This window comes from Neofelis nebulosa, chromosome 17, assembly GCF_028018385.1.
Source record: "Neofelis nebulosa isolate mNeoNeb1 chromosome 17, mNeoNeb1.pri, whole genome shotgun sequence".
NCBI classification, from domain to species: domain Eukaryota; kingdom Metazoa; phylum Chordata; class Mammalia; order Carnivora; family Felidae; genus Neofelis; species Neofelis nebulosa.
Genome location: NC_080798.1, coordinates 2,306,718 through 2,329,129, shown reverse-complemented (window position 1 = coordinate 2,329,129; position 22,412 = coordinate 2,306,718). Strand labels below are relative to the sequence as shown.

The 22,412-nt window shown below is 43.5% G+C and overlaps 1 protein-coding gene and 1 long non-coding RNA gene across 6 annotated transcripts in view; one reads left to right on the top strand and one right to left on the bottom strand.

Moving 5' to 3' along the window:
* The window catches only part of ZFP28 (ZFP28 zinc finger protein), a 25,180-nt gene extending 7,921 nt beyond the window's left edge, over window positions 1-17,259 (top strand). For 2 of the 3 annotated variants that reach the window (XM_058707479.1, XM_058707480.1), the window contains exons 3-8: window positions 2,677-2,803; window positions 2,985-3,080; window positions 4,878-5,041; window positions 5,685-5,799; window positions 6,597-6,692; window positions 14,033-17,259. In XM_058707479.1, the coding sequence (XP_058563462.1) occupies window positions 2,677-2,803; window positions 2,985-3,080; window positions 4,878-5,041; window positions 5,685-5,799; window positions 6,597-6,692; window positions 14,033-15,732 (2,298 nt within the window). In that variant the 3' untranslated portion in view covers window positions 15,733-17,259. Of the gene's footprint in view, window positions 1-2,676; window positions 2,804-2,984; window positions 3,081-4,877; window positions 5,042-5,154; window positions 5,282-5,684; window positions 5,800-6,596; window positions 6,693-14,032 lie in introns of those variants that run through there. The other variant, XM_058707481.1, reaches the window with a different exon arrangement.
* Window positions 16,157-22,412, bottom strand: part of LOC131499485 (uncharacterized) — an 11,571-nt gene continuing 5,315 nt past the window's right edge. For all 3 annotated transcript variants that reach the window (XR_009255903.1, XR_009255902.1, XR_009255901.1), the window contains one exon: window positions 16,157-16,259. This is a non-coding gene — a long non-coding RNA (uncharacterized LOC131499485). The remainder of the gene's footprint in view (window positions 16,260-22,412) is intronic.

Genomic DNA, 22,412 nt, shown 5'->3' with positions numbered 1-22,412 from the left:
ATCGTGCAATGCTTGTTCTTCTGTGTCTGGCTTATTTCGCTCCCCACCTGCCTCGAAATGCTTGAGTTTCAGTATACTCAAAGATGCCACCGAGCCTTGCACAGTTTTCAGAATTTGAAGGCATTTACATGCTGGCGCACGTGGATATGAACAACCCAGGGAAAGAGAGCTCAGCAAAATTAGCACTCTTTTTTTTTTTTTTTAAACTTTATTCTGAGAGGCAGCGCTCACGGAAGCTGGGGAGGAGCAGAGAGAGAGGGAGAGAGAGAATCCCAAGCAGGCTCCATGCTGTCAGCACGTTGCCTGACGTAGGGCTCCAACTCATGAAACCGTGAGATCATGACCTGAGCTGAAATCAAGACTTGGACGCTCAGCTGCTTAACTGACTGAGCCATCCAGGTGCTCCGAATTAGCGCTCTTATTACTTATTCAGCCAGCAAATCAGTTCCTCTGCTTTCAAGTCAGATGCTCCAGCTTGCAAAATTATTGTCGCAAAGTTGTTGTTGAGAGCTGGCCAGCATTCGTTTTAGACTAGCGCTCAGGTGGGTGTATGAGTGTGTCGGCTTGCTTAGAGCACACCAAGCAGCTCTGGGCTGTTTCCTGCAAGTATTCCCGAGTGTATTCTGTGGTGGGGGCCCTTTCAGCCTCCCACTTAGGAGATTTATGCATCAAGGTTACTGTCTTCACGCAGGTTACAATACAGAACCCGTTTGACTTGTCTTGACACAGTTCAGTTAAGAATACCTTCAGAAATGGTGCGGGTCAAAGAGGGCACGATAGAAATTATTCAACAGACACCACACCTCCAAGGAACTTTGTTTCCAGTAGAATTACGTGAAGCTGTAAGCGAGAAGGCTCACCCTTTGGTTGGCAGCATCGTGGCTAACGTTCACGTACATGTGGCCCTTGCGCGCTGGGCCTGTGCTCCCTTATTTAGTCCGCATCATAATCTGGGGTTTTGTTGATTTTTCCATCATACAGTTGGGGAGCTGGGGTGTGCTGCGGTCTGGGTTCAGGCTTTGTGGGTGATCGGACTTGCTCGCTTATTGGCTTGAGTATAGACTTTTAAAATGCCAGGGCCCGGGGCGCCTGGGTGGCTCAGTCGGTTGAGCGCCGACTTCGGCTCAGGTCACGATCTCGCGGTCCGTGAGTTCGAGCCCCGCATCGGGCCCCTGTGCTGACAGCTCAGAGCCCGGAGCCTGTTTCAGTTCTGTGTCTCCCTCTCTCTGACCCTCCCCCATTCATGCTCTGCCTCTCTCTGTCTCAAAAATAAATAAACGTTAAAAAAAATAAATAAATAAAAATAAAATGCCAGGGCCCCTGGCCCTCTAAACCTAGAGGACAGCCACTAGTGGGAAGCCAAAGCCACAGATTGCTGGGGTCACAGTTTGCATTAAATTAATGTTTAAAATACCTTGGAATGTGTCCGAATTCTGTGCTGAAATCATCAAAATCTGCTACATAAAAATCCACCATCTCTGGATGAGATGAGCAACAAACGTGTTCATGTACCTCCTCGGTATGTCCTCGTCCTCGACACTTCCCAGCTTCTCGAAGGTGGCACCTTGATTCTTCTTTTATTTATTTTGAGAGAGACAGAGATTGAGAGGGAGAGAGAGAATCCCAAGCAGGCTCTGCACTGTCAGTGCAGAGCCCGACGTGGGGCTTGAACGCATGAAACTGTGAGATCATGACTTGGGCCAAAACTAAGAGTTGGGCCCTTAACCGACCGAGCCACCCAGGTGCCCCAGTGACACCTTGATTCTTAAAGGCATTTTGTAGTACTTGTCATTCTTATTAAACACTCCTCTTTCTTTCAGAAAACGGAAAAGAGGATTTTGTTAGTGGATTTATTTACTTTTTGTTTTTACCACAAATGCTCCACATCTAATGAGCACTGAAAGTGAAATAGAAATCCTTAGAACCTAGTTTGGGGTTTAGTCCACTGTGCCTTTTGAGGTTCATCTTCAGATTTATTTCCCCCCATTCTTGTGCTGATCCAGGCCCCTCGCTTGCCCTCGTGTCAAAAAATACTCTGACACCCGTTGTACATGGGGACAGTTGAGCCTCCGTATTCATTGATCTGAATTGACATCACATTTTTCTTGTGTGTGCACCTGCACAAAATTGCCTCCATGTTTTTCTCTTTTCTCTTTTCTCTGCATGTTTTTCCTTATCTGTATAGTCTCTTACCCCAGATGAGGAGAAGGTAATCCTTAGACCCCTGTCTTAGTCTGTTCAGGCTGCTGTAACAAAATCCTGCAGACCGGAGGCTTGGGCAGCAGACATTTATCTTCCCGGTCAGTTCTGGAGGCCGGAAGTCCCAGGTCACGGTGCCGGGGGGGTTGGTGTTCTGTGAGGCTTCTCCCTGGCTTGCAGCCGGCCGCCCTCTCTGCTGTGTCCCCGTCCAGTCTTCCCTTTGTGCACTTGCCTCCCTCGTGGGGCTTCCTCCTCTTACAAGGACACCGGTCAGAGTGGATTCGGGCCCGACCACATGACTTCAGTTAACTTTTAACAACCCCTTTTCAGGTCCTGTCTCCAAATACCATCACATTCTGAGGTACTGGGAGTTAGACTTCGACGTATGACTTTGGGGGACACAACTCAGCCCATAACAAGCCCAGTCTGTCGGGGCATGAGCACTGATTGAACAAGACTGCGGTTTTGTCCTTCCAGAGCTTGGTGACGTTCGGGGATGTGGCCGTAGATTTCTCCCAAGAGGAGTGGGCGTGGCTGAACTCGGCTCAGAGGAACCTGTACAGGAGTGTGATGTTGGAGAACTACAGGAACCTGGCCTCTCTGGGTAAGGGTGTCCCTCCACCCCTCATTCTGCCACCTCTCCCCCCAGCCGCTGCCCTGACTCAGAGCCCTCTGCTCCTTTAGCACCGGGCCTTGCTCTGTCGCCCTTTCTTCAGGCCCAGGGGCCCGCACCTCGGGTCTGCACTGACGCACAGCATGACCGCCTCCTGTTCTTGTGTACGTAGGACTCTGCGTTTCCAAGCCCGATATGATCTCCTCGTTGGAACAGAGGAAAGAGCCCTGGATGGTGAAGAGAAGGCTGACAAGAGGCCGGGGCCCAGGTGAGTGTGGGAGACCTCCTGGGGTGAGGCCCCTGCGGCTCACAGCTCAGGCCCTAGGTGCGTAGGATGGTCAGCACGCAATTCCTGAGCCTCCGGGCGTGGGGGAGCATTGAGGCCTCTGGAGCACGGGCTCCCCTGTCTCCTCTCCGCCTCTGCTCCCCTCCCTGCGAACATGACTTCTTGCTCCGGCCCTGGATCCCCTTTTTCCCTTGCTCCTTCTAAGACCTTTTGTCGTTCAGGCTTACATAATCATGTCCGTTCTTTGGAAAATCCTTGGCTGGTTCCGGTGTCATTTTTACTATCTTATTTCTCTTTGATTAAAAGGCTACTTCTTGTATAGACTTCTCTCATTGACTTTTTTTGTCAGTTATGAGTGAGGCCATCAGATGCTGCTTGGTGGATGACTGTAAGCTCTTAAGGAATTAACCGTGTCGCATGAGAAGTAAGGTGTATATCCATGGCTTACGTGAAGGAGAAAGTGCTGTCCCATGTATGCTAAGTATCAATAGGGATGTAAGAGGAAGAAGGAAAATCCCTCCCAGTTTGAAGCCAGGGAAACCAGAATGAGAGTACAGTCTTTGGCAGAAACGTTAGAATTACAAGAGAGACCGGCAGGCCAGGGGATGGGTCTGGAAGGCTGTCATCAGACAGGCGCAGACAGCTGGGTGACTGGCTCTCGGGGGACAGGAGCACTGCTTCTGATTCAGGGGACGAGTCTTACAGATACCGTAATGATATTTCTATCACGTGGGGATACGGGTATTTCAACTACTGTGTTACTTCTGGAACAAATTGATCGAGTAAGACAAGAGATCGGAATTCTAGACTGCTCTTGGAGGTCACCACAGCAGGAAATGACAGTAATCTCCAAAGAATTGAGACTCTTGTAAGATACCTTTGTTCCAGTCGTATTTCAGGGGAAGGGTTTGCATCGACAGAACAGGACAGGCTGTGCAGATACAACTTCTGACAACTCTCGTGGGTCGTCCTGTGGCACAGGAGAGCTCGAAGGGTGTTTTTGTGAAACTTTTCCATTTAACATACTGGCTCACGTTCCCTGGATTTTCTAAAACAATGGCTTTTCCCTTCTGTCAATCCTTCATGTCTTGCTGAGATTCTAGTTGGTTATGAAGACTTGAACTTCTAAACCCGGGATTGGAACTTTTGTTAGTTAGCATTGTAATCAAAGAGGCACTGTTTAAAAAAGAGACAGAAGAAATTTTTGCTGGAAAAATGGAGAAAGAGTCAAAGTGAGTTTTACTTAATACTGCCGAAATAAGGATCGTATAGCAGTTTTTTTTTTTCCCTTAGCCTCCTTTCTCTCTTTGTTTATATCAGCCACCTGGTATCTTATATCTACGTGAGAAAGCTCATATTGTATCCTTTAGGACTAAAGCTACATAAACATGGGATTGTAAGGTTGGTTAGTCATATGAAAGTTTTCGGGGTGCCTAGGTGGCTCAGTCAGTTGAGCGTCCGACTTCAGTTCAGGTCATGATCTCACTGCTCGTGGGTTCGAGCCCCACGTCGGGCTCTGTGCTGACAGCTCGGAGCCTGGAGCCTGTTTCAGATTCTGTGTCTCCCTCTCTCTCTGCCCCTAGCCCAGTCGCATTCTGTCTCTGTCTCTCTCAAAAGTAAAGAAACGTTAAAAAAAAAAAAACAAATTAAAAAAAGAAAAAAGAAAGTTTTCAATACATTATGTTATTTTGAGGATCTTAATTCCTCTGATTACATTTTGGAATTTTTCTTCGTTCTACTACATAATGGAGAAAGGTTCGGTTTCTTAATGCCTTTCAGATTTGGAGGCAGGGCCAGAGACCAAGGAGTTACCTGCGAAGAAGGACAGCTGTAAAGAAAAGTTGTCCCAGGTGGTGATCATGGAGAGACTCACAAACCACAGTCTGGAATGCTCCATATTAGGGGAAGACTTGGATTATGGTGCTCTTCTTGAGAGGCCACCGGTAAGTCAGGAGATCAACCACTGAGCTAAGACACAGTGGCCTTCCTAAAGAGACCCTTCTTGAGGGAGAGACCACGAGTCCAGTAAGTTAGGGAGAAGTTTCCATTTGAATAGGGTGCTTCCTGTAGACAGAGGATCTGGCCAGAAGGAAGAGCACGCGGTCTCGATGCGCAGCAGAAGAGGGGGGCGGTTCAATTGTCATGAGCCACACAACAGCGTGTCTCAATCAGAAACATTCAACATGCCAGAAACATTCAACATGCCATGACGTGAGAAAACTTGGAGCAGGATCTCCGCCCTCCCTTGTCATCAGAGATTATGTGGGAGAAAAAACCTGCAGGCTTGTCGAGTCGGGCATGTTGAAGGTGGGGAGACCTTCAGTCAGCCTTGGGAAATTCATACTGTGTGTAAGTTCGTCCTCCTCTGCAGGATTATAGATCACTCATGGCAGAAACAGCTTCTCCTATTTTTGTCTTTTTCCCCCAAACGTATACAGTATGACCAGGCCCTGTCATTATGTGACCTGGAGCACTCAGGACCTGAGTGAGAATTCTTGGCACAGGCAGCCTCTGTCACACACCTTCCCAGAGCCACTGCCGGCTTGTGAGCCCGTTTGATCCGAAAGTGTGTTTGTACCGTTTCAGGGCTTGGTGACCATCACGAACATGGCCATAGACTTCTCCCAGCACCTGGACCCAGCTCAGAAGAGTTTCTGTAAGAATGTGATGTGGGAGAATCGTAGTGACCTGGGGTCTGTAGGTAAGGATGTCCCTCTCCTCAATCTGGACCCGTCTTCAGGACCCGCCACTTCCTTTCCTTGGTTTTGAATTGTGGAGGTCGGAGGGGTCTTCTGAAGTGTTGAGCTAAATTTTTGTCATGATTCTGAAGATGAGAATTTGACATTTGTAGAGTTGGAAGTTGGTATCTTCATTGTGCTTGAAGCATCGTCTTCAGTGAGTCTCGCATACTGCTCACTTTCCTTTTTACTTCTTACTATAATTAAACACTTTTCTTTCAAAACCAAGGAACTGGTTCTCGATTTAAGAGTGTCATGGGGCCCCTGGGTGGCTCAGTCAGTTAAGCATCTGACTCTTGATTTCGGCTCAGGTCGTGATCTCATGGTTCATGGGATTGAGCCCCATGTCAGGCTCTACGCTCGCAGCTTGAAGTCTGCTTGGGATTCTCTCTCCTTCTCTCTGCCCCTCTCCTTCTTGTGTGTGCTCTCTCACTTCCCTCTCCAAATAAATAAACTTCAAAAAATATATATAAAAGGGGCACCTGGGTGGCTCAGTCGGTTAAGCGTCTGACTTCGGCTCAGGTCATGATCTCATGGTTCGTGGGTTCAAGCCCTGCGTTGGTCTCTGTGCTGAGAGTTCAGAGCCTGGAGCCTGAGATTCAGATTCTGTGTCTCCCTCTCTCTCTCTCTGCCCCTTCCCCGCTCGCACTCTGTCTCTCTCTCTCTTTCAAAAATAAATAAACATTAAAAAAAAAATTTTTTTTTAATAGAAAAGAAGAATGTCATGTGTGTGACAGAACCTATGTCTTTCCATGTGCAGGGCCCTGTGTGTCTAAGGCCAACTTGGTCTCTCTGCTGCAGCAAGAGAAGGAGCCCTGGATGGTGGACAGAGAGCTGCCAAAGGGCCTGGGGTCAGGTGAGTGCGGCAGGCCTGGGCCGAATCGCTGCTGCGGGTGGGGCCGGCTCCTCACCGAGGTTCAGGAGACCCACAGGACTTCACCGAGTTCTCCAGGTCTGGACAGGAAATGGAGGTCTGAGCTTCAAAAGTACTCTCTTTCCCTCTTTGCTGCTGTGTCTCGGGTGATAGTTCATTCCTCCGGGTAATAGTTCATTCCTCGTATGTTCTTCCTCTGCTTGGCCACTCAGAGGTGCTCAGTCCCTTACACGTCCCTGTCCTGACCCCAGTGTACTTCTGAGCCATCTTCTGTGATCACATGGCCCACTCATTTCATTGAGCATCCACTCCTGTAAGACCCACAAATTGAGAGTTATTTGAGGGTGCCATCCTGCTTGGCGTTGGAAGGTAGTTGGAGAGGGAGGGAAGTTACGCATACGTTGAAGTTGTAGATGGTTCCTCCAATGGAAGGGATGAGACATGTTTATGGGTGAATGAACGAAGTAGAGTTTGCAGAATTTCTGGTAGGGCATTGCAGAGGCAGAGATGATTGATTCCTGGTAGCTTCCTTGTTTCAGTCGGGGGGTGGGGGGGTGCAGAAATTGGATTGCAAGAATATATGTGGAGGGCCTCTTCCTCTTTTTTTAAAAAATTTTTTTAAGTTTATTTATTTATTTTTTTTTTTTTTAAATTTTTTTTCAACGTTTTTTATTTATTTTTGGACAGAGAGAGACAGAGCATGAACGGGGGAGGGGCAGAGAGAGAGGGAGACACAGAATCGGAAACAGGCTCCAGGCTCCGAGCCATCAGCCCAGAGCCTGACGCGGGGCTCGAACTCACGGACCGCGAGATCGTGACCTGGCTGAAGTCGGACGCTTAACCGACTGCGCCACCCAGGCGCCCCAAGTTTATTTATTTTGAGAGAGAGAGAGAGAGATCAAGTGGAGTAGGGCCAGAGAGAAAGTGGAAGAGAGAGAATCTCAAGCAGGCTCTGCACCTTTAGCGCAAAGCCCGATGCGGCACTCGAACTCATGAACCATGAGATCGTGACCAGAGCTGAAGAGTCAGATGCTTAACCAACTAAGCCGTTCAGGTGCCCCTCTCTTCCTCTTTTGATATAGAAGGGAGAGAAAAGAAATTTTTTCAGAAAATAATGATTTGTGGGGTGCCTGGGTGGCTCAGTCAGTTAAGTGTCCAACTTTGGCTCAGGTCGTGATCTCATGGCTCATGAGTTCGAGCCCTACATCAGGCTCTGTGCTGACAGTGTGGAGCCTGCTTTGATTCTGTGTCTCCCTCTCTCTCTGCCCCTCCCCCGCTTGTTCTCTCTCTCTTTCTCTCTCTTTCAAAAATAAATAAATCAACATTGAAAAAAAAAAAAAGAATGATTTGTAGGTAGGGGTGCCTGGCTGACTCATTTCGGTGGAGTGTGCCACTCTTGATCTTGGGGTTGTGGGTTTGAGCCCCACATTGGGTGTAGAAATCACTTCAAAATGAAATCTTTGGGGTGCCTGGGTGGCTTGGTTAAGCATATGACTTCGGCTCAGGTTATTATCTCAAGGTTTGTTCATTCAAGCCCCACATTGGGCTCTGTGCTGACAGCAACAAGCCCACTTCCAATCCTCTGTCCCCCTCTCTCTCTGCCCCTCCCCTGCTTGTACGCGTGCGTGCTCTCTCTCTCTCTCTCTCTCTCTCTCTCACACACACACACACACACACACACAAATGAATAAACATTAAGGGGCGTCCAGGTGACTCAGTTGGTTAAGTGTCTGATTCTTGATCTCAGTTCAGATCATGATCTCACTGTTTGTGAGTTTGAGCCCTGCATTGGGCTCTGTGCTGATGGCTCAGGTGCTTGGGATTCTGTCTCCTCTTTGCTTCTCCCTTGTTCACTCGAATGCACACTCTCCCTCTTTCGCTCTCAAAATAAATAAACTTTAAAAAAATGAATAAACTCTAAAAAATAGATTATAAAAATAAAATCTTAAAAAAACAAGAGGAGCGCCTGGGTGGCTTAGTTGGTTAGCAACCAGTCCCAGGGTCATGGGATCGAGCCCCGTATTGGGCTCCCCACTGAGCCTGTTTAAGATTCTTTCTCTCTCCCTCTGCCTCTCCCCACTGCTTGCACATGCATGAGCGCTTGCTCTCTCTAAAATAAAAAAATAAATAAAATAATATTTAATAGGTAGATAAATACAACTTGAAAAAAGAAAATGATTTGTAGAAAATGTAATCCCATCACCTGTTTGGAAACAATATTAAACCATGGCCTGTAATCACAATATGTTAACAAAAAGCAACTGTAGACTTCTTCAAGTCATGATAACACGTATCGTTCATGTAGTCAGAATTACAGTATGTACATTCAGCCACGCATACAGATGTTTTTCACATGCATTCCATGTCATTTTTCCCATCTCTCAATTAGGTTACTTCACATTTCTAGTATCAAAAATATACTTGTGGGGTGCCTGGGTGGCTCAGGCAGTTGAGCATTTAACTCTTGATTTCAGCTCAGGTCATGACCTCATCGTTCATGGGTTCGAGCCCCATGTTGGGCTCTGTGCTAACAGCGCTGAGCCTGCTTGGGATTCTGTCTCTCTCTCTCACTGGCTCTCTGCCCCTTCACTGCTGTCTCTCTCTCTGTCTCTTTCTCTCAAATAAAAACATTTAAAATATATATATATATGTATGTACACACACACACACACACATATACACTTGCAACAGTATCTTTATGTAAGTGGAAGCTATACCTTTCTGAGATTGCTGCATCTCTGGGTATGAACGTCTGTTAGGCTCTGAAGGTTTCGTTTGCTTTCAGCAACTCTAAGCAGTGACTGGATGACTTGATGTTTGGGTATAATTGCTTTCTCATAACACTGGCTATGCTGGTGGGATTGCCTGCTTAGTATCTGGTGAAAGACTATTCCCGAAAGTTATTTGTTTTATTGTGAAAGAGATTGAATACTTTTTTTACATTTGTTTCTTTTCTTTATCCTTTTGTAAAATGTTCCTCATTTATATTATTTCTCTATTCTTGTCTTAACAATTCCAGAACTTATCTTAACAGAACTTATCTTCTTAACAGTTCCAGTGATTTTTTTTTATGTCAGCATACTAATTCTTTGATGTATTGTTTCAAACTTTTTCATATACAGTAATAAGAGTTTTTGTTTAATTAGACCTTTTTGTAATTTTGTAAAAATTTAAATATTCTTATGTAGTCTAATATATTATTTCTTTTATAAATTCTCCTTCCATTTTTGTCCTCGGAAACTTGATGTGTGTAGTTCTACATCATTGTATTTGTTTTTTTTTTTTAATTTTTAAATTTTTAAATTTTTTTTAAATATGAAATTTATTGTCAAATTGGTTTCCATACAACACCCAGTGCTCATCCCAGCAGGTGCCCTCCTCAATACCCATCACCCACCCTCCCCTCCCTCCCACCCCCCATCAACCCTCAGTTTGTTCTCAGTCTTTAAGAGTCTCTAATGTTTTGGCTCCCTCCCTCTCTAACCTTTTTTTTTTTTTCCTTCCCCTCCCCCATGGTCTTCTGTTAAGTTTCTCAGGATCCACATAAGAGTGAAAACATATGGTATCTGTCTTTCTCTGTATGACTTATTTCACTTAGCATAACACTCTCCAGTTCCATCCACATTGCTACAAAAGGCCATATTTCATTCTTTCTCATTGCCACGTAGTACTCCATTGGGTATATAAACCACAATTTCTTTATCCATTCATCAGTTGATGGACATTTAGGCTCTTGCCATAATTTGGCTATTGTTGAGAGTGCTGCTATAAACATTGGGGTACAAGTGTCCCTATGCATCAGCACTCCTGTATCCCTTGGGTAAATTCCTAGCAGTGCTATTGCTGGGTCATAGGGTAGGTCTATTTTTAATTTTCTGAGGAACCTCCACACTGTTTTCCAGAGTGGCTGCACCACTTTGCATTCCCACCAACAGTGCAAGAGGGTTCCCGTTTCTCCACATCCTCGCCAGCATCTATAGTCTCCTGATTTGTTCATTTTGGCCACTCTGACTGGTGTGAGGTGATATCTGACTGTGGTTTTGATTTGTATTTCCCTGATGAGGAGCGACGTTGAGCATCTTTTCATGTGCCTGTTGGCCATCTGGATGTCTTCTTTTTTTTTTTTTTTTTTTTTTAATTTTTTTTTTTCAACGTTTTTTTATTTTTATTTTTGGGACAGAGAGAGACAGAGCATGAACGGGGGAGGGGCAGAGAGAGAGGGAGACACAGAATCGGAAACAGGCTCCAGGCTCCGAGCCATCAGCCCAGAGCCTGACGCGGGGCTCAAACTCACGGACCGCGAGATCGTGACCTGGCTGAAGTCGGACGCTTAACCGACTGCGCCACCCAGGCGCCCCTGGATGTCTTCTTTAGAGAAGTGTCTATTCATGTTTTCTGCCCATTTCTTCACTGGATTATTTGTTTTTCGGGTGTGGAGTTTGGTGAGCTCTTTATAGATTTTGGATACTAGCCCTTTGTCTGATATGTTATTTGCAAATATCTTTTCCCATTCCGTTGGTTGCCTTTTAGTTTCATTGATTGTTTCCTTTGCTGTGCAGAAGCTTTTTATCTTCATGAGGTCCCAATTGTTCATTTTTGCTTTTAATTCCCTTGCCTTTGGGGATGTGTCAAGTAAGGAATTGCTGCAGTTGAGGTCAGAGAGGTTTTTCCCTGCTTTCTCCTCTAGAGTTTTGATGGTTTCCTGTCTCACATTCAGGTCCTTTATCCATTTTGAGTTTATTTTTGTGTTTATTCTTATTTTTATTTTTTAAGTTTATTTATTTTTGAGAGAGAGAGGGACAGAGTGTGAGCAGGGGAGGGCCAGAGAGAGAGGGAGGCACAGAATCCAAAGCAGGCTCCAGGCTCTGAGCTGTCAGCACAGAGCCTGATGCAGGGCTCGAACTCACGAACTGTGAGATCATGACCTGAGCCGAAGTTGGCACTTAACCGACTGAGCCACCCAGGCGCCCCTACATCATTGTTTTGATGGATGCCTAGTATAACAATAAGTAGATGCACCATGATTTACTTAACTGGTTTACTGTTAAGGATATTTGAATATTTAGGTCTTTTCCTGTTTTTACCTATAATAAGCTGTGGTCCGGTTTGTACATGATCAAAGTATACATTTTCTTTAAAAAAAAGTTTCATGGATATAATGCTATACCATTGGAACAGTATATAAGAATACCTATTTCTAGGCATCTTCACCAGTCGCGAGTACTTTGTATTTTTTTACTTTTTGCGAAGCTCTTGGGTGAAAATTGAGGTTTCGTTTAATTTGCATTTCCCCAAGTACTTGTAGTGTTGAGAAATAGGCAGTTTAAATCCATTTAGAGTTCAGGGATGCCTGGGTGGCTCAGTTGGTGAAGCGACCGACTTTGGCTCAGGTGATAATAACATGGTTCATGAGTTCGAGCCCTGTGTCGGGCTCTGTGCTGACAGCTCAGAGCCAGAGCCTGCTTCGGAGTCTTTGTCTCCTCCTCTCTGCCCCTCCCCTGCTTGTGCTCTGTCTCTCTCTGTCTTTCAATAATTAATAAACGTTAAAAAAAATTTAAGTCCATTTAGAGTTCATATTCTGTTAATGGTGTCTTTATACTCATCTCCTACATTTCTGTTGGGTCATATTTTCTTGCCTTTATATAGTATGAATATAAACCCTGTCTCAAAAACGTGATACATTTTGTTCCCACTTTTGTGTAGCCTGTTAGTTCGCACATGCTGTTTCTTCTCACTATGCAGTAGTTTAAGTCAGGTGGTATCTTTATTCACCGAAGCTTTCATAGAAGTCTTCATTTATGTTGACCTTTTGTTTTCCTGATAGTTTTTTCTTTTTATTAATATGTATATCATCCCATTTGTACCACATCACAAATTTGGTCTGAGTTTCTTTCTTTCTTTCTTGCTCTCTTCCTATCCATGAACATAGGATGTCTTCCCATTTATGTCCTCTTGATTTCATTCAGCAATGTTTTATAGTTGCCAGCATACAGTTTTGTACCTCCTTGGGTAAATTTATTCCTAAATATTTCATTCTTTTAAGCTATCTTTCATGGAATCGCTTTCATAATTTCCTTTTCAGATTGTTCATTTCTAGTGTATAGAAGTACAATTGATTTTTCTGTGTTGATCTTGTATCTTATAATTTTGATCAATTGATTTATTAGCTCTAATACTTTTCTCACGGATTCTTTAGGGTTTTGTATATATGGGACCACACCATTTACACATACAGTTTTACTTCTTCCTTTCTAGCTAGGATGCCTTTTCTATTTCTAATTGCTCTGGCTAGAACTTCCAGTACCGTGTTGAGTAGAAGTTGGAAAAGCAGGCATCTTTGTCTCTTTACCAATCTAAGAAGGAAAACTTTTAGTGTTTAGATGTCATTTAAAAAGAGTTTATTTTCCCTTTTTTAAGATCATTTTTTCCCAGACATTTGACTCTCCGCATCATCTCTCCATTACCACTTTCGTCTACATGTATTTATTGAGATATAACTATACATGCATAAATTTTGGGTGCATGCTAAGTGATTTTAACAAAAGGACTTCAGGCATATACACTCCTCCACGTAAGCGTTAGAGTCCGAGGTAAGACATACGCTTGTTCAGTTGTGTATGTGGTGTGATGAAATATAATGGTAGCGCTCATTGTTTTTGTAAAAAACAGTTGCTTCAAACTGAGAACTTAAATTGCAAGGTCCTGTGCATTGAACTATGGCCAGAGAAGTGTCAGGCCTATGAAAGCATGCAGGTAGGTGTAAAAATGGTATTCTATGTCCACTGAGCTTCCACTGTCAGTTGGTAATGTAGGTTTTGTTAAAATTAATCAAAGAAGATGCGGTTAGCAGAAACACCATTTTCTGGTTGTAGGGGAATAACCCTTCAGATAATCGTGGTAAATGTTAAAGAATAAGTTCTCCTTTTTGTGCTTTGGGTTTGCTTCTTGGAATAGCTTTTGTTATGTGATGACTGCTCTGACATTGAAGTAGGATGGACAGGGCAGGAGAGAGAGTAAAGGCAATGAATGCCAGAGAATTTTTAGGTGGTGTGATTGCAGAACGTTTTCCTAGTTCCTTTCCCCTAATATGTAACTGATTCCACAAATACTTAATTCTTTTCTACTCGCCCCTCCTAGGCTCCTGGGGCTTACTTACATACTTTGTAGACCCCATGTTTACATGTTAAAGGCACCTAGTTTATGTGGTTTAATTAGGGTTTAATTCACCAACCACTGAATTCATTCACAATTCCCTTTTAACAAATTCCTTTTTTTTTTCTAGCACACAATAAAGGAGATATTTATTTCTTGATATCTTTCAGGTCAACAGTCTATACATGAGACCCAGGAATTATTTCTAAAGCAGGATTCATTTGCTGAAGTAACAGACAGAACTTCAAACACTAATTTGGAGCGTTCCACTTTCAGAGAAAATTGGGATTCTGAGGGTGTGTTTGAAAGGAAGCTGGTAGGTCAGGAGACACAATTCAGGCAAGAGACAATCACTCATAACAAGATCCTCTCGAAGGAAAGAGAACGTACTTTTAACAAATCTGGAAGATGGTTTCATTTGGACATTTCAGAAGAGAGAGTTCATAATCATGATTCAGTTAAAAATTTTCCCAAAAATTCAGTGGTAATAAGACATACAGGAATTTATGCAGGAAAAAAACTTTTCAAATGTAATGAATGTAAGAAAACTTTTACCCAGAGCTCATCCCTTACTGTTCATCAGAGAATTCATACTGGAGAGAAACCCTATAAATGTAACGAATGTGGAAAGGCCTTCAGTGACGGCTCATCCTTTGCTAGACATCAGAGATGTCACACTGGCAAGAAGCCTTATGAATGTATTGAATGTGGGAAAGCTTTCATACAGAACACATCCCTTATTCGTCATTGGAGATATTACCACACTGGGGAGAAACCCTTTGATTGCATCGATTGTGGGAAAGCCTTCAGTGATCACATAGGACTTAATCAACATAGGAGAATTCATACTGGAGAGAAACCCTACAAATGTGATGTATGTGACAAATCCTTTAGGTATGGCTCATCCCTTACTGTGCATCAAAGGATTCATACTGGAGAAAAACCATATGAATGTGATGTTTGCAGAAAAGCCTTCAGCCATCATGCATCACTCACTCAACATCAAAGAGTGCATTCTGGAGAAAAGCCTTTTAAATGTAAAGAGTGTGGGAAAGCTTTTAGGCAGAATATACACCTTGCTAGTCATTTGAGGATCCATACTGGGGAGAAGCCCTTCGAATGTGGGGAATGTGGTAAATCCTTCAGCATCAGTTCACAGCTGGCTACTCACCAGAGAATTCATACTGGAGAGAAGCCCTATGAATGTAAGGTTTGTAGTAAAGCATTCACCCAGAAGGCTCACCTTGCACAGCATCAGAAAACTCATACGGGAGAGAAACCATATGAATGTAAGGAATGTGGTAAAGCCTTCAGCCAAACCACACACCTCATTCAACACCAGAGAGTTCATACTGGAGAGAAACCCTACAAATGTGTTGAATGTGGGAAGGCCTTTGGTGATAACTCATCCTGTACTCAACATCAGAGGCTTCACACTGGCCAAAGACCTTATGAATGTATTGAATGTGGGAAGGCATTCAAGACAAAGTCATCCCTTATTTGTCATCGCAGAAGTCATACAGGAGAAAAACCTTACGAATGTAGTGCATGTGGCAAAGCCTTTAGCCATCGTCAGTCCCTTAGTGTACATCAGAGAATTCACTCTGGAAAGAAACCATATGAATGCAAAGAATGTAGGAAAACCTTCATCCAAATCGGACACCTTAATCAACATAAAAGAGTCCACACTGGAGAGAGATCCTACAACTACAAGAAAAGCAGGAAAGTCTTCAGGCAGAGCGCACACCTTGCTCACCCAAGAACTCATAATGGAGAGACAACAGCACGTCCATCTTTCCCTTCCACATCGAGTCCTGTGGATCTTCTCCCCAGGTTCCTCTGGGGTCCACCATCACTGTCGTCCCCCTAGTCTCAGTGTTATTTCAGCTGGACTATTCCAGTAGTTCAAACACGGGCCCCTCTGTCTGTTCAGTGTGGTTTTGTTGTTTCCTTTATGAGTTTGTTCTCCACGTTGCAGTCAGCCTGATTTTTTTAAAAGTGTAAATATAGATCACTCCTCATATAAAAACTTGCATTGGGATCTTTTAAACTGGTTAATCCATAAGATGTGCTTAGCACGGTGCCTGGTTCATCCCAGGTGTTGAAAAAACATTGTTTGGGAACATTGAAGAGTCATCAGGGTCAGCTCTGAATAAAACAGTGCATAGAAGGAGGCCAGGAGACACCCGTCGAGGTAGCTTACAGGTAGTCAGTGAGGTTTGGCCAGCAGTGGTTTAAAACTCGGTTCCATAATGTTGAGTTAGAACTGTGGCTTTCCATCTCATCTGCATAAATGTGAGGTGATGCGACTTTATTGGTGAGGAAATTCAGCTTTACTATCCGAGAACAGTCTTAGTGTAGAGAACATGGATGAGTGGTCCGCTTGGAACAAAAGAGCTGAAACAATAAAAAAAAAATGCAAGATTTATATGCACAAAGTTAAAACTGTTGACATGGTACTCAAGACGTAGAAAATTTGGAAAGATCTGATCTATTTAAAATCACCTGAGCTCACAAATGAATTCAGACTTTTTTTTTTTTAATGTTTACTTATTCTTGAGAGAGAGAGACCGAATATGAGTGGGGGAGGGGTAGAGAGAGAGAGGGAGACACAGAATCCGAAGCAGGCTCCAGGCTCTGAGCTGTCAGCACAGAGACAGACGCGGGGCTCGAATCCACGAACCGCGAGATCATGACCTGAGCCGAAGTCGGACACTTCACCGACTAAGCTCCCAGGCGCCCCTATGAACTCATTAAACTTTTAAGGAACTGTCAACTGATAAGCTAAACTGATCTAAAGCAGGTCTCAGCAAACTGTGACTCACGGTCAAAGTCTCACTGACTGGTTTTGTATGGCCCATGGTCTAAAATTTTAAATGGTTGAACAAGTGAATAGAAGATTTTGTGACGTGAAAATTTACATTAAATTTAAATGTCAGTGTCTGTAAATAAAGTTTTATTGGCATACAGTCACACTCACTTGTTCACGTATTTCCTGTGGGTGCTTTCACTCAACAATGGCAGAGTTGAGTCAGTATTGAGGCAAAGCTCAAATATTTACTCTCTTTCCTTTTACAGAAAAAGTCTGCCAAACCCCGCTGTAGCACAGAGAATATACAAAAAGTTCTAATCATTTCTGCGAGCATAATGCAACTCTCACTTCAAAAACCAGACAAACTACAAGGCAACTTATGAATAGACGTAAAAAGGAATTATTGAAATATGAGAATATGTCAGTAGAGGAGAAATCTGTTTTTCTAGATGAAATATTCAGTACTGTTAAAGTGTTTGTAAATTGTCATTCACAACAGAGTCCCCGTAGGGTATGTTTACTTTGACAGTTCTAGTTGAAACAGCACAAGGAAAGCTAATGTGGCAAGCATAAGCAGGACATTTTTATTTTTATTTTTTAATTTTTTTTAACGTTTATTTATTTTGAGACAGAGAGAGACAGAGCGTGAACAGGGGAGGGGCAGAGAGAGAGGGAGACACAGAATCTGAAACAGGCTCCAGGCTCTGAGCTGTCAGCACAGAGCCCGACGCAGGGCTCGAACTCACGGACCGTGAGATCATGACCAAGCAGGACATTTTAAAAATAGGTTTCTTAGCATTTCAGATTTTGGTATAAACTAAGACTGGTTTTTCATTATGGGGGAAATTATGTTTTAACAATTGGTTATCCATTCTGTCAAAAAAAAAAAAAAACCCACACACACACACTTAAATTGTTGTTAACATTTCCAATTAGGAACCTAAAAAAGAGGAAATCTTTCCTAACTCGGGTCCTAGAAGACATGGGCAAGAGAGTAAGTTGGCTTATACAAAGATCTAAAACTTCAGAATGGTGAAAGGCCCCCAAAAGATGTGAAAGACAATTGACAGACTAATACAAGTTATGTGACAAGTCATTTAGGAACAAAGAGCTATTACACATACAAAGGCATGTGACAACAGGCATGTCAGTTGCAGAGTTCAAATGAGTAAAGACAATCTGTAAAGTTCTTAGTCTCACTCATCAGAAAATTACAAGTTAAAACAAAATTTCTTGGCTTTCCGATGGATTTCAGTCTAACATTTGGATAATATCCACTATTGGCATCAGTGTGGGCAAACATACTTGATCATCAGCAGTGTAAATCGGTCTCCTGTCTTTCAGGATGGCAATATAGTATGACCTACCAACATTGTAAATGTGCATTCCTTTTGCAACAGTAACTCTAGATCTAGGAGTTTTGTCCCGTTGGAATAAATAGATGTAAATAATGTTTATTGCAGAATTGTTGTAATTATGATAAATTGGATTTCAGCATCCTGCCAAGCAGGTTCATTAAATTGTGATTATCCAATACTGTATTGTCTGGTTAGAAGAAAGAGATTAAATTCTATGTATGCCTCTATGGAGAGTTGTCCGTCCACAATATATTAAAAGAAACATGTGACTTGCAAAACCTAATATGTAAACTCATCTTGTAGCCAGAGTCAAAATTAATATTGGATATATATATGTTTGCGTGTGTGTGTGTGTGTGTGTGTGTGGGTATATATATATATATATATGTTTTTTCAGTATAAATGTTGAAAACTTTTTTGTCTTTTTTTGTATTATAAAGTATTTTTTTAATGTGTATTCATTTTTTTTTTTTAATTTTTTTTTTTTGTCAACATTTTTTATTTATTTTTGGGACAGAGAGAGACAGAGCATGAACGGGGGAGGGGCAGAGAGAGAGGGAGACACAGAATCGGAAACAGGCTCCAGGCTCCGAGCCATCAGCCCAGAGCCTGACGCGGGGCTCGAACTCACGGACCGCGAGATCGTGACCTGGCTGAAGTCGGACGCTTAACCGACTGCGCCACCCAGGCGCCCCAATGTGTATTCATTTTTGAGAGAGAGAGAGAGACAGCATGAGCAGGGGAGGGGCGGAGAGAGAGGAAGACACAGAATCCGAAGCAGGCTCCAGGCTCTGAGCTGTCAGCACAGAGCCCGACGCGGGGCTCGAACTCACAAACTGTGAGATCATGACCTGAGCCGAAGTCGGACGCTCAACCGACTGAGCCACCCAGGTGCCCAAAATCTGTTTTTTTGTCTTTCGCACACCCACTTCTGGCTCTTTGTTGGCACGTTCCCTTTCTTCATTCTGTGGTACTCTGGTGAACTGCCAGTCACACGTGGCTGCAATTAAGCCAATCAGATTTCTCATTTGTGGCTTGGAGACACAGGGACAGGAGCAGGGTCAATGTTCAGCCTTGCATAGTCGGTGTCCATTGTGATGGGCTGGGGCCCTTGTACCAGCGGAAGGAAGTACCATCATTGGAAGTGAGCCATTCTTTGACAGCAGCCTGAAGATTTCTGCACCCCTACATGCCAGTCTGATCCACTAAAACCATTCCTGTCCAGGTTTTTAAATCTGTGAAGTACTTGGTATTCTTCCAATATTTAACTTCTGGGGCGCCTGGGGTGGCTCAGTGGGTTGGTCATCTGACTCTTGATCTCAGCTCAGGTCTTAATTTTTTTTTTTTTTCAACGTTTTTAATTTTATTTTTGGGACAGAGAGAGACAGAGCATGAACGGGGGAGGGACAGAGAGAGAGGGAGACACAGAATCGGAAACAGGCTCCAGGCTCCGAGCCATCAGCCCAGAGCCTGACGCGGGGCTCGAACTCACGGACCGCGAGATCGTGACCTGGCTGAAGTCGGACGCTTAACCGACTGCGCCACCCAGGCGCCCCGTCAGCTCAGGTCTTGATCTGAGGGTCGTGAGTTTGGGCCTTGTGTTGGGCTATACACTGGGCACGAAGCCTACTTAAAAAAATATATTCTAGGGGCGCCTGGGTGGCTTGGTCGGTTAAGCGTCCGACTTCGGCTCAGGTCATGATCCCACGGTCCGTGAGTTCGAGCCCCGCGTCGGGCTCGGTGCTGACAGCTCAGAGCCTGGAGCCTGCTTCCGATTCTGTGTCTCCCTCTCTCTCTGACCCTCCCCCATTCATGCTCTCTGTCTCAAAAATAAATAAACGTTAAAAAAAAATTTAAAAAATATATATATATATATTCTAATTTTAAGTTAAAGTCTGCTTTTTTTGTTCCCAAAGCTAGCCCATGTGGCAACTGATACTAGAAAATGACTATCAGGGGCGCCTGGGTGGCTCAGTCAGTTAAGTGTCTGACTTTGGCTTAGCTCACGATCTTACAGTTTGTGAGTTTGAGCCCCTCATCAGGCTCTCTGTTGTCAGCATGGAGCCTGTTTTGGATCCTCTGTCTCCTTTTCTCTCTGCCCCTCCCTTATGTGCTCACTCTCAAAAATAAATGAACTTAAAAAAAAAAAGAAAAAAGAAAATGATTATCAAACAATAGAGAAGCAGAATATTAAGGATTGCTGAGATCAAAAGACTGAGAACTTTTGTTTTGTATTAGGAATGGCTATTCTTTTTTCAATTTTATTTTAACTCCAGTGTAGATAATATACAGTGTTATAATAGTTGCATGTGTACAATATAGGTACTCAACAGTTCTATCCATTGCTCAGTTCTCATCAAGAGAACTGTACTCTTAATCCCTTTTATCTATTTCACCCATCCTGCCAGCCACCTCCTTGGTGGTAACCATTGGTTTAAGAGTATTTCTTGGTTTGTCTTTTTTCCTTTTGCTCATTTGTTTTGTTTCTTAAATTCCTCATATGAGTGAAATTGTGGCATTTGTCTTTCTCTGACTTATTTCACTTAGCATAAACTGTCTAGTTCCATCCGTGGCATTGCACATGGCAAGATTCCATTCCTTTTGATGGCTAAGTAATATTCCAGTGTGTGTGTGTGTGTGTGTGTGTGTGTATACATGTTCTTTACCCATTCATCTATCAGTGGACACAGGCTTCTTCCATAATTTGACTACAGTAAATAATGCTGCTATAAATACAGTGATGCATTCAACCCTAGGAAAGGCTGTTATTTATTTTTTTAATGATTATTTTTGAGAGAGAGAGAGAGAGAGAGAGAGAGAGCAGGCAAGGGGCAGAGAGAAGGGAGAGCAAGAGAATCCCAAGCAGGCTCCCTTCTGTCAGGGCAGAGCCAGACACAGGGCTTGATCCCACGAACAGCAAGATCATGGCCTCAGTGGAAATCAGGAGTCAGACACTTAACCGACTGAGCCACCCAGGCACCTCAGAAAGGCTCTCTTTGATAGGGGAGGATTATAAGCCCATGGCACATTAATGACTAGGTAGCTCTTAGCAACAACGAAAGGCGATAAGGAATCCTAGTTCCAAAAGCATGTGTGATGCTTGTTTATAATGAAATTAGATAATTAAAAGGCCACTTGAAATTGTGGTCTTAAGCAAAAAGTTAAAATCAAGGCCTTTTTGTGATTGTGTTGGGAATCATCTTACTCTCTAACCATGAAAGCCACAGTGGGTCCAGTTAGTTGTTGAGCTATGATTTTTTACTGAATCCCAACTTGTCACGTCTCTTAAATGAAACTGAAGTCTTAAGAAAGATCTGAATCTATGTTGTTAAAATGGAGCCATCATGAAGGATTCAAGCATCTTAGAAAACTTTGAATTCTCTCAAGCCTTAAGAAACCTCCCTACTCATCCTTCTTGCCATATCTCCCTTGTGACAGAAGACAAAAGAATTCAGGGGTTTAAAATGCTGGCTTGGGTTATTTACGTCTAAGCCTCTGGCTCACCTTTTGCAAGGTCCCCTGTCAGGGGCCGGTAGCCTTTCCAGGTTCTTTTGACGTGAAGCACTAACATCTTAAAATTTTCCTCAAGCCTCCTCCTTTATGTATTGGGACTTCTCATGACAGATTGCATTTGAAAGGGGAGTAGTGAACTATGTCATGTGTTGTAGCTGAATTACAGGGTAACTGTTAGCCACAGGAAGAAAATGAAATCATTGTAATAATCCGCAGAACTCCAAGGATGTTCTGATACTTGATCTTTCCACCATATTTAATCATTGATCCCCAGGGTTGAAACCGCATTAGGGTTTTGTTTTAGTTAAAAACACTTCATGGCATGGCTGTCAAGTCCCACACAGACTTGTGTCAATAGAAAAAGGACTGAGTAGGGGCGCCTGGATGGCTCAGTTGGTTGAGCGGCCGACTTCAGCTCAGGTCATGATCTCACAGCTCGCGAGTTCGAGTCCTACGTCAGGCTCTGTGCTGGCAGCTTGGAGCCTGGAGCCTGCTTCGGATTCTGTGCCTCCCTCTCTGCCCCAACCCACTCGCATTCTCTAAAAAATAAACATAAAAAAAAAAAAAAGAAAAAGGACTGAGTACTCTTGAATGAGTGTAACAAAAATCACTATGAACATTTCCACTGGAATTCCTAAAAGACTTGCATTTATACATGTAGTTTATAGCAGGTCCGGTCACCAAAAACCTGTAATGATTATTTTCCAAGGTCCTGGGTATTTGTTAATGCTACCTGTGTTATGACTAGATGACCACCCCTTTTCCTATTGTCTGGAATTGATTCTGGAATGTGAATATCCAGGTATGTTCTACATTACCCAGCCACTCTTGCTTCTGGTTATGGCTATTAGACTAATCTTCAGCGTG